The sequence below is a fragment of the Xenopus laevis genome, chromosome 6S (assembly GCF_017654675.1).
Source record: "Xenopus laevis strain J_2021 chromosome 6S, Xenopus_laevis_v10.1, whole genome shotgun sequence".
Taxonomy (NCBI): domain Eukaryota; kingdom Metazoa; phylum Chordata; class Amphibia; order Anura; family Pipidae; genus Xenopus; species Xenopus laevis.
Window position 1 is genome coordinate 60127545 of NC_054382.1, and position 13222 is coordinate 60140766.

General features: G+C 33.3%; 1 protein-coding gene across 3 annotated transcripts in view; it reads right to left on the bottom strand.

The window, feature by feature from the left end:
• Positions 1-3975: 3975 nt before the first annotated feature.
• The window catches only part of pcbp2.S (poly(rC) binding protein 2 S homeolog), a 495331-nt gene continuing 486084 nt past the window's right edge, over positions 3976-13222 (bottom strand). The window contains exon 13 of one of the 3 annotated variants that reach the window (XM_041567631.1): positions 3976-6381. In XM_041567631.1, coding sequence (XP_041423565.1) covers positions 6369-6381 — 13 coding nt within the window. In that variant the 3' untranslated portion in view covers positions 3976-6368. Of the gene's footprint in view, positions 6382-9540; positions 10219-10994; positions 11029-13222 lie in introns of those variants that run through there. The other 2 variants (XM_041567629.1, XM_041567630.1) reach the window with 2 other exon arrangements.

The following is a 13222-nucleotide window of genomic DNA, read 5'->3' on the forward strand; positions in this document are numbered from 1 at the left end:
CTCATTATATGGTTCATACAGCTTTAATAAAAATGAATGTAAACAAGGTGACAAGGCCAGATGGTATACACCCCTGGGTTCTAAGCATGGCTTTATGAAGGATAGGTCATGTCAGACGAATTTGGTTGCTTTTTATGATGAGGTAAGTAGGATGCTGGGCAGTGGGGGAGCAGAAGATGCAATCTATTTGGATTTTGCCAAATCATTTTATACCGTGCCCCACAAACAATTGCTTTCTAAACTAAATGGGCTTAATAAAGTTGTTTGCATATGGATAGGAGTATGGCTACAGGATCGGGTACAGAGGGTGGTTGTTAATGGTACATTCTCTACTTGGAGTAAGGTTCTTAGTGGGGTCCACTTTTACGTGTTCATTAATGACTTAGGGGAGGTATTATAAGAAATGTATCAGTGTTTGCAGATGACAAAAAACTATGCAGCCCAATTAATTCCATCCAGGATGCAGCATCCTTGCAACAGGATCTTGACAAACTAGTAATCTGGGCAGCTAAGTGGCAAATGAGATTCAGTGTTGACAAATGTAAAGTCATGCACCTGGGATGTAAAACTATCCAAGCCACTTATACCCTTAATAGGACTGCACTAGGCAAATCCATAATGGACCTGGGAGGCCATTCTTCCAATGTACACAGCATTGGTAAGGCCCCCATATAAAATATGCAGTACAGTTTTGGTCTCAAGTGCTCAAACAGGACATTACTGAGTTAGAGATGGTACAGAGAAAGGCAACAAGCTAGTAAAAGGTATGGAAAATCTTAGCTATGAGGAAAGATTGGCCATGTTGGGGTTGTTCACTCTGGAGAAAGGGAGCTTAAGGGGTGATATGATAACTATGTATAAATATATAAGGGGATCATATAATAATCTCTCTAATGCTTTATTTACCAGTAGATCCTTCAAGCTGACGCAAGGTCACCCATTCCGATTAGAAGGAAGGAGGTTCCATTTAAATATTTGGACAGTGACAGCTGTGGAATTCTCTCCCTGAATCAGTTGTACAGACTTATACATTACATATCTTTAATAAGGGGTTGGATAGCTTTTTAGCAAGGGAGGGAATACAGGGTTATGATAGCTCATAGTACAAGTTGATCCAGGAACTAGTCAGGTTGCCATCTTGGAGTCAGGAAGGATTTTTTTCTCCCTCTGAGTTAAATTACAGAGGCTTAAAATGTTTTTTTTTTGCCTTCCTCTGGATCAAGTGGCAGTAAGGCAGGTTATATATAGATTTAAAAGGTCGAACTTGATGGATGTGTGTCTTTTTTTAACCTAACTTAATATGTCAAATATTAAGCCACAGTAAATGATTCAGTTGCACAGAATACACAAAGTATACATGTCTGTTGGGTCTGTTGGTTTTCTATTCTATTAAACCTAATAGCAAATTATTTTTTCAGGTAGAAATATAATTTCTACCAAAAACAGTAATCAGGTGATGCTGGACTGCTACTATTCTGAACACAACTGTATATATTGAAAATGGGAATATTTTGCAACTGATTACTATGCATAGTAGAATGAGATTGATGGCTGCTTTGGGGTTTTTTCTTTTTCTGATCTTTGGGATGTTGTTCCTTAACTACATGGGTCATTGGTTATTGTCTTAGGAGTTTCGCATGGTAAATAGATTTCCTGTTACACCCATCACTGGCTCATCACTGTCTATTTCCATAATTGGTGCTGTTTTATACATATATTAGTCTTATCAGAAAATTCATACTAGGGTGCATTCTTTAGTATTGTACTTTAGAAATGTGTCTCTTAATGATCTACATAAGAGCAGGCAATTATAAAGGTGACCTTGTGTCTCTCTGTAGTATAGCACTATTTGTATAGAAGGTAATTACATTCAGTATATGGCATTCTGTTGATACATCAGCAATGACTGCTGCTGTTTAGCACTAGGTATGCAGATTTGTATAAGATTATACCAAAAGTATTAAGGCAGGCCTCTCTTACTGCTGTACTAGGAGTCTAGGTTAAGTTGGTATTCTAAGGTCAGTCTACTCTGTATGTCTTACATGATTATGTGATTATGGGTTTATACTGCATTGCAGCAGTGGTTCACTATTGGGTGACTAGACCGTGATGTGTCCTCTGTCCTAAGGGTAAACAGGTGTTTTTTACAGTTCATCTTGGATTTTCAGTGGTAACACTCTTAGATTTGTGGTTCTCTGGCTGAGTACCAGGAATTCTACATGTAATTGTCTTGTGTTTTCCTATACTGCATTTGTTTCAGGGGATACCATGTCCAGGTAGGTCTCATCACTTACATAGTTTGCTATATATATTGGTGGAACTCTAGGTTATTAGAATCCAAGAGAGGGTTCCTTTCTTATATATCAGGTTTATGCATGGAGCATTATGCATTTAGCTTTGGTGCATCTCTGTTCTGACATCTTCTTTCATTATGCCAGATAATCTTGAATCTTGCTCTGTGTTTAGTATGGTTAAGCATTGATTTCTGGAAAGTAAAGCCTAAATATTAATATGGCTAAAAAACTCATATTTTATATACTGCACTTATTGCACCAACCTTAAGTTTCAGATTCTCAATAACAGCAATGATCTAGAACTTTAAACTTGTCACAGGGGGGTCACCAACTTGAAAAGTGTCTGCGGCACTCACATGCTCAATGTGCTTTGAGCAGCCATTTAGAAGCTAAGCTTAGGGGTCTTCGCAAATTATCAAGCAGAAAATGAGATTGGGCTGTAATATAATATGATGTTATAGCGCTGATTATGAGATTATCATAGTAGTTGCACTGTTGTCTGTGCTGCTATGTAGTAATTATCTACAATAATTATTAATCAGGCTTATATTGTGACAGTTATATTCTAAAGGGCTGTGGTTGCCCTGGGCTGGTACAGAAGCCCAAAACATAATATACAACATTTCTAGCCTACATCTTTAGTTAGGCTTTAGTTCTCCTTTAAGGCCTGGGTTCCCACAGGTCTCATTCATGAAATGCCTCACTTTTTGCCTTATTCTGCGTGGAATTGTCAGGGAGTCAAGGTGTGTGCCTTTCTTTTTTTTCTTAAACTTAAATTTAAGAAATCAGCATGTAGTGTTTGATTTTGATAGCAAACACCATTCCTGTATATTATCATAGTGGCAATTTGTAATTGTTGCCTTCCAGTTTTTTATTGTATGCAGATTTCATGCATAACCTTAATTTTTTTTAGTTTTGCAGGACCCTCTTCTACAGTTTTCAGGGAATCTACATTCAGGGTATATAGGTTAACATAGTTGTGTAGGCTGGGTTAGAATGAGTGGCAGAATCTTTCTGCTCTGGACTTATACAATGTCCTGTGAGTTGTCTCAATTATTTTAAGTTTTCAGATATCCTTAAAAGCATTTTCTTATTTTATCCTCCCGATGGATTAAGCTTGTGTACACCCATGTAGTTGACATGGAGATGGCCAGGCTAAAAGGGAAAATTACATCATACTTGTCATGATGTTCTTTTCCTGGTCATCCTCCATGTTAGCAAGTTTGTCCCACACTATTCCTTATCATAAATTAATCTTGCAGCTTGTTACTCAAACACCTGTGTAAGGGAGTGGGACTTTTGGGATGTTTTTCTGTAAGGGTTCAAAGGGGGGAGCTAACCTATACATAGCTGACATGGAGGATGGTCAGGAAAGGAAAATCACGGTAATTATGGTTTAATTTTCTCTTATCTGCACTGAAAAGTACAGCTTCTACTTGAATCCATGCAGCAGAGACTGGTCTGAAAATGTTTTCATGTTTTTTTGGGCTGATCTCCGCTCAGTGTACATGCACTAAAGTGAAGGTTGTACTTAGAGCTGCGGAAGGAAGCCTGCAGAAAAAAATATACAACCCTCAAAACATATATAACCATGACACAGTGTTTAAAATATCTCTTTGTCAACCTAATAGCCTTTGTTGATATTAATGTGTGCTGTACAAAAGAAAAATAAATATAGAACTAAAGGAAATCAATTACATTTATTCTGGAAATACTCTGAATTTGGTAGAGCACAGAATTATGTGCATGTACCAGACCTGATTATATATATTCTGCCTGATTAAAGCTACAGTTTGCTTCAGAATTAGAAATCATTTTATGATAGTGACATATGGCATATATATTATATAAAAAAAACAGCAGCATAAGACATTCATTAATTATGTAAATATTTACATGCATTCAAATCCATGACAATTTTACTCTCATAACAAAGATTCTCCTGAATTTATTTTTATACTGTATGGCAGTTTTAATAAATATTGCATGTGTAATGGCCAGTACACAAAATAGGGTTAGCCCTGATACAATACAAGTGCTCTGAGGCTAGCTAGTATTGTTAGCATTAAAGAGGTGTCACTGCATAAGGATCAAAAGTTACTGGGCATGTTTATTTTAAAGTGAGCCCTAATATGTATAGATGAATGTGGTAATATTACCAGGATGGTACAGGTATCAAAATATAGCTGAAGCACAGCAGACAAAAATAAATTAAATTTCCCAACAGTCTATACCTTTATGACTGCCAACAGTTTATACCTTTATGACTGCCATTTTTTATATTTTCTCATCCATTAGTATCCCAAAGATTTGGATTCAGTAATGCATACCATACTGATTCTTTTTCATGTAATGCTATTGTACTTTTCTGCCTCTCGATGTTGTTTCAATATGGAGAGGAAGAATGGCAGATCAAAGAAAAAAGGGTATTGTTTGACTTTAACATTATTATTTTATTATTTCATTTTAATGCCAAGTAATTTTTACATCCCCTGATTTTAGGTTTTCCCTCATTTTACATTGTTGTTTTGAGGTCCCACCTATATATTATGCATAATACATTTCCCTGATTTTACTTTTTTCTGAATTTTACACCATTTTTTCTGGTCCCCTGAAAAACATTAAATTAAAGGATTTACTCGTTAGTTCACCCCCCCCCTCTCCAAAGTCCTGATTAATGGGCTGGTTTATCAGTTCTGAGCTGTATTTGGCTGTTTTAATGCTAAGAGAAAAATTAAACAGGTAGAATTTGATTTAATAACCAACACAAAAAAACTAAATCACACTTTAATTGCAACAGTAAACTATTTTAAATGATTTATTTGAGCTCATTTATACTAAATCATCCTAATCTGGTTTAGTAAAACCATTCAGATTTAAAATATTTTTGTAACACTGCATTTTTAAAATTGTACTGGCAGATAGATGTTTCCCCTTATGTGCGATAATTGTTATTTATTGGTAAAACAAATGGTTGGCAGAATGTGTCAAGCATTGATCAAATATCCCATATAGTTATTGCTTAGTATAATAAACTTGTCAACAGAATCTAAACATTTCAGGCAGCTATTAATGCAACCCTTAAATATGTTTTTCATTTAATTGAAAAGACTCATTAAAATGGAAACACATCTGTAACAGACATCTTGTGTTCATTACATGTCCAGCATGTAGTATTTTTGCCTGCATGAAAAAAACTAAATAATGGCATGGCATAGGGAAAACAACTGATGAGGACATTTTTTTTAGTATACAGGCAACAACAGTAAAAATAATATTAAAAGATAGCACCAGATGACCTGGGAAAAAAACCTTTTTGGTGAACAGTATGAAAATGTTTACTACACTGCATAATGAAATGCAAGGACAGGGCTCAAAAGCTATAAACTATAAATAATCTTATCACAAGGGAATGTTCTATCAAATCTGTCAAAGTAGGTCCTTTTTTTAAGAATAAACTATTTTAAAATCCCATGAAACATGGATATTATATTCTGTCATTATGAGCTGGGCAGAAAACTGTGGATTTGTGATTGTGTATGGCACTGTCCTCATCTATGTGTCTGTGTGTAATGGCCCATTATTTTCTCACTGTATACAGTGTACAGTCACAATGTACAATATTTTCTTGACCGAATTAACTATCTGATAAAACTTAATTGTTCCAGAGCTACTGACATATATAAACCAAAGAGACATTAGTCTCCTAACCTAAAACAAAATATACAATCTAGTTTTAGAGGAGAGCAGTGCAAAAACAGTTTTACTTATTTAGCAAGTACAGTGTAAAAGTTTTTTTTTTTTTACTTAAACCTACTGTATACTTTTTCCATTATTTTTTTTAAGAACAGTTCATATTTCATTCTTATTAGAATGACCATTCACCAACACATTAACATTCTACAAACTATTGCCAATTTAATAATTACTTTCAATGAAAAGCACATAGCAGAATAAGGTGGCTCTATCCAACTCCTTTGTCAAGCAGTGAACTTCGATGTACACAAAATTTCCTGACGTTTCAAGGAGATGAAGGCCCGTTGTAAAGCTGAATCCATAGAGATTTATTCATATTCACCAAAAGAAACTGCAAAAGAAGAAAAAAGTTTTCTTACAGTTTTAATGATGAATATGTGATGTCACATGTAATTGGTTTTTGATTTGCTACATAATCAAATGTTGGAAAGGAAAATTTTCCATTAATTTCTGCCAAATACTTATTGATCAGTGCAGAAAAAGAGCAAAGCACAGACCAAAAACTTGGTTATATTTGCATATATATTTTTTGCCATGATTTCAAAATTATTTTCTTTCATTAAAAAGAATTGGTAAACATCACAAATTAGAAAAAAGTTATTGCCTAATTTAATTAATTTGTTCTTTTTAACAAACATGTTTGCCCCGTACAGTTCTATAATGTTAATTTAATTTCATCCACCACTGGAAACTCTCACTTATTGGGATCTAAAGAAATAAAAGAGCAAATGTATTTTTTCAGTTTTTTCAAAGTGAATAAAAGATTAAATGTACATCACTCCAGCCTATATAAAGTTTTTGATGCACCCATGCCTAGCAAGACTGGCAGGACACAGATCTACATGCTCTGGTAAGTCATGATGGGTTGAAGCAGAATATTTTAAAGAAAATAACACTACGGGGCAGATTTACTAAGGTTCGGGTGAATTTTCAAAGTACAAAAAGTTTGAATTTTGAAGTAATTTTTTGGGTACTTCGACCATCGAATAGGCCATATCCGACTTAGACTTCAACTTTGATTCGAATGATTCGACGTAAAAATCTTTGACTATTCGACCATTCGATAATCGAAGTACTGTCTCTTTAAAAAACTTCGACTTCAATATTTCGCCAAATTAAACCCGCCAGTGCTATGTTAGCCTATGGGGACCTTCTAGAGCATTTTTTTACGTTTTTAGCATTCAAAGTAAAATCGTACCATAAAATCGTTCAAATCGTGCGATTCGAAGTACGATTGTACGATGCTGGAAATCCTACGAATTCTAATTCCGTAGGATTCAATTGATGGTCGAATTTTGAAGTATTTTACATTTCGAAATTCGACCCTTGATAAATCTGCCCCTACTATTTCTTTACTACAGTCACTGAGAGGATACTATAAATTATAACAACATGTCAGTATCCCTAGTATGATATTAAACCCAAGTGAGAATATTTACTTTTTTTCCACAGTGTAAAACCTACCATGGTTTAAAGCTATTTACATACAAGTTGTCAGCTAATGATTTTAGTATGCATTCAAAGTAACCTGTATAAGTGTAGTGCATAACATTTTGTCACTGAGGTTAAGGTTTATATCTCCTGTGAAACAAAGGAATCTCTATAAAAACATAGTGTATGCATTTATTAAATTATTATTAAGCACAATCACATTTAAATAATAACACAAGCCATTATGTGCAGATGATGTTTTTATTGATGCACTTCCAAGATTTATAGAAATACAATTTAAGATTTCCTGAGTAGGTACACAAGTAACATACTGTAAGAATATGGCAAATGATAAGCAATGACTTTAAGTATGTTTATAAACTTTGCATAATGCTAAATTATTTCTCAGTGCTTTTAATTGGCCTACAAACTTATTTGTGTATTTTATTTTTTTTAAAAAAATAATACCATTAATACCATGCCTGCTGGGAACCAAAATCCTCAGGTTAATATAGTACAGCAGTATGCTGTATACGATGAGGACTGTGGACTCTATTAGGGACTCTTTGGCCATGAATATTCCTCAGATTGCAATTGGCCTGCCCTCCAGCTGGATGGCACTGCTGTACCACATCTTAGGATACATGTCATTTTCCTCAACTAAAGAATAAAAACTGATTATCTATACCAATATCCAACACAGTCTCACTTTAATTGTAATGGTAGGTGGCTTATCTTATCTGCTGTTTTAATACTGAAATTATCTTTGCCCTTATCAGTCCTGGAGCACTAAACATGCATGACAATAACTTCACAACGAAAACATTGCCTGGCTGTTGAATTTGACCACAGTTCCTATTCTGGAACCAACCGAGAGGATGGTAAAAGACAAATGTGAATAGGACTATTAGAAGTTCTTCTGAAATCCAAACTCTGATACTGAATTTATATATATATATATATATATATATATATATATATATATATATATCTATATCTATATCTATATATATATATATATATATATATATATATATATCTATATCTATATATATATATATATATATATATATATATATATATATATACTCGGACACAATGTATATTCATGAAATTCTACATCACAGTTAAGAGCATGTTACTGCTCAGCCACCCACAGACTGTGTTATTTGATAAATTAAGTGGCGTCATGCCACCCATGGGTGTTTCTGCTATTAAGTATGTTGAGAACCTTGCGTCAGGCAGCACAAAGTTGCTCAGAGGAAAATTAACAACATTCACACAGAGTGCTCGTTACACTGGCACTCCACCCTCTTTACAGTATGTGTAAAAATAAGAACTGGGTAAATAGGCTGTGCAAAATAAAAATGTTTCCAATATAGTTCGTCAGCCAAAAATGTAATCTATGAAAGCTGGAGTAAACAGATGTCGAACATAACAGAACAAAACACAACTTTTCAGTTTTTTAACTCTCTGTTAGCCAGTGTTGCTCATTTATTAATTTTGCGCAAGGCAGAATGGTTGCACAGTGAATATATTTGCCCTGCGCATGTTATATTTATAAAGCTGGATAAGAGTGTGCAAAGAGAATTGAATTTTCACAAGAGCTTTTTAAATACTGAAAACATCACAAATTGTGAATATTTATGCACACATTCTGCATATGCATAACGCCACAACTTTGGTGGCGGAGAAAATATTTGCAAATTTAAGTTAGTGTCAATGCTATTTTTGTGCACAACAAACTTGCACAGTGGGTTTACATCTTGAGAAAGGTCCTAGACCATGGACCGAAACGTTGATGTATTTTAATGCTATATGATTAATAAATAGTGATTTTTGCAGGAGTGCGTGCAACAGCAGTATTTTCTATATATATATATATATATATATATATTTGGGAGAATAGACGGCACACCAAGGACGCTTCAACAACAAAGTCAGCTTGAAAACATCGTGTAGGTTTATTGGACCAACGTTTCAGTTCCCTGACGAAAGTTCCTGTGAGGAACTGAAACGTTGGTCCAATAAACCTACACAATGTTTTCAAGCTGAATTTGTTGTTAAAGTGTCCTTGGTGTGCCGTCTATTCTCCCAAATGTTTACACTCATTGACATTGTCACCCAGGCTTTATTATTTTGTTTGGAGTGTGTTCCGTATGCTTTTGTTATATATATATGTATAGGGTTGACATTGGTATATATGCAAATACTGTCTTTTCATTTGCATTAACAACTCTGAACTGTCCAAGCAGAAAAAAAATCTTTCTTTTTTTTCATCAGGAAAAGAATTTTATTTATATATGTATATATTTATATAAAAAACAAATAATTTAACTTACCATCAAATCTACAGTTTAATACAGTGATTTAATACTAATTGCCCATGCTTTATATACATACTAGTCAAAGCATGAACTTAAACAAAAAAAGTTACTAACAAAAAATAAAAAGGAAGAATTGCTGTATAAATGTATTCTCCTTACTCATAACAGTGTCAATTTGTAACAGTAATAAAAGCAACACAACAGTTAGAAAGCAAAATTTGCCCAAAGAGTAAAAGAAAAGAAAAAAACTGTCTCTCTCTTATACAGAATGTATGAAAGGACAAGCAGAAATTCCTCTGGTGTTTAAGGTCCATATAAATCATTGGTTCATGGGCATTGGAAAAATCCTGAATTACGTACATGATGAGATACATTAGAGAGCCCCCAGGCCAGTAACTTCTGAGGAAAGCCTAAACATGGAAAGAAAATGTGGGGAACAAGAAAAAAAGCAAGAAAAAAAGTCTTCTCACTATTAAAAAAATAACACTCAATTACAACCAGCATAGAACAGAGTTTCAATGCAAGAAACATTTAGAAAATTTGTTTAGTTAAGAAAGCATAGATACAATTATCCAGAATATTGCACAGCAGTTGTTTCAAGCTGTTAATAATCTGAGGTGGTGTGACAATATTTCAGTTCATTTTTATATTTATATACAAAACAAAGACATAAATTTTAGCAAATTTTAGCACAAATGATGGCAATGCAGAAACTGGTTACAGTGGTTTATTCAGTGCAGCGGTGGCAGCAAGGCTACATTATACATAAACAACACATAATACTAGGCGGCAGCTGACCCTGAACATTAATACTTTAGTTCTGCCAGTGACTGCAGTGCAAATCATTCCAATCAAAATTTCAACACTGAGTGAAAAATATATATTGCATTTCTATGTTGTGAATTTAGCTCAGTTTAGACTCAGTAGTTCATTTGTTAAAGCTATGTGTTTCTTGAATGTTTTGGCTGTGTAACTGGAAAATTTTAGTGAATCCTGGCTTCAAAGATTGTGTAGAAAACAATATTGCACTATGCAACGCAGACTTTAAAAATAAATGTGAATGGAATGAAAAGGGGAAAAAAAATTGAAAACTAGTTCCAACAGAAAAACTACTGCCATTTACAAACAAGCATTTTTTTTAAATTGGGAGCCATTTTCCTCTTATAGTGCAGTTGATGTATTTTTGTCCATATTGACTGTTGTCCAATCAGATAATTAGCCTTTAAATAAAACAATGTTGAATAGAAATTACTTTTTGACTACAAATAAACATTAAGAGGAATGCATGCTGTTCAGATAATTATCTAATTATCTCATCTTGTCTTTAATCAAAGGACCCATACTGAAATTCTGTTAGGGTACATGTTCTATATTTTCTAAGCATATTCAGTTGGGTCAACAGGAAATCTACCTTCCTAAACACAATGGGGAAGGAGCAGCACAAAAAGGCAAGACATGCATCATACTTGATGCTAGTCTTATATGGCTGGAATATATATATATATATATATATATATATATATATATATATATATATATATATATATATATATATATATATATATATATATATATATATAAATGTTCAGTGTGGTCCGCACACGCTCTGCTTTACTTAATTAGGCATTAATTGTTGCGGGTGCTGTGCTCAATTGGAAAATATAGAAAATACTGCTATTGCACGCACTCCTGTAAAAATCGCTGTTTATTAATCATAAAGCATTAAATCATGATGTATTTTAATGCTTTATGATTAATAAACAGGGATTTTTGCAGGAGTAAGTGCAATAGCAGTATTATATATATATATATATATATATATATATATATATATATATATATATATATATATATATATATATATATTCTCTTTCTGGGTGCATAGTTAAAGAGTGTACATATAATGCATAGAAGATCCAGCACTTCCAGTTTTGTGATTTAATGAGTCTTTGACTTTTATTTCACTTCATGCTTTTATTTCACTTCATGCTGGGACCTTTAACGTTGGATGCAGCATAAAGTGAAAATAAAAGTCAAAGACACATTGAATCACAAAACTGGAAGTGCTAGTTATTCTATGCATTATATATATATATATATATATATATATATATATATATATAATCTGGTTTAAAACCTGAAATACCACTGGGAATATAGCCTTAGAAGCACAGTGGTTCAATGGGTGGCAGATATAATAAAATCTTTATAATTCTATATTTGTAGCACTGCATATGAGTTATCTAAGACAAATATTGCTGCACTTTCTGTAGAGTAACAGTTACTAATTGTCTTGGGTAGGATAACCAAAAGTATTACCTACACATGGGCATAGTACAACAATTTAAAAAAAAAAAAAACTAACTGGTCCTGTCTTTATTTTTATATTTTAATGATACCTACCTTGTAAAAAAGAAAAATAGCTCAACTCTAGAAGACATTTATAAAGTTCTTGAGTAATGAAAAAAATCTCTATTAAATATGGTAACTTAAATTTTCATAATAAAGTATTTTATATAATGTAAATTCTAAGATATACCTAATCTAACCAAGTTATCAGTGATAGGAAGGTCTAGTTATTCCTGAAAGGAAGTATTGAATCTGGCTTTATATTCTTGTTTAGTGTTAGAAATAAGAGAATCCATAGATCTTTTTCAACTATTTTTTTCCATAAGCCAACAGTTCAGAAGAAGCCATATTCATTGAGCTCATGTTGAAAAGGGGTGTATAGGTTGTCTCTTTAAGGGGAATTTATGTCAGCAGGAAGAGGAAGCAATGTATTAAGGAACGGAGCCAAATGTCTGTCTGCCACCCAAAACATTGCTATGACTTCTTATTGCTCTCTTGCATCATCCTAGTTTGCATATTTAGGTTTGAGCTTGAGTACTTCCAAAGACACATCTGTAGTATCAATGATGTATAATTGAGCAGGACTTTTTTCTTTCAAGTTGCAACAACATATAGTTTATTATTGTTTATTAAAAACAATGTGATATAATGTTACTGCACAGATCTCACTATTCCATAAAGATGTGCATTTTTTCTATACATGCATGCTCAGCTATTTATTGTGTAAATTCATATAGATTACTGAATACATATAATTATAAATAATGAAAACGATCTTTTGATTTTTAAGTTGTTTCTTGCTGACTTGTGCATTAGATTATCAAGAGAAATAAGGACATGCTTCCACATACCTACTATGAGATAAGAGGCCTTATTATGTCTGTACTTTTTCAAAGCTTAGGTATGGGACTGTTTTGTTTAGATCTCCTGATACTGATATTGGAGTTTGGTGCAATGTACACATGCGCTGGTAGTATTAGAAATCATAAATCTGTTATTCCGCTAATTCTCATGGACAGCCTGATTTTCTTAACTATATTTCAATTGATAGCTTGTTAGATATTC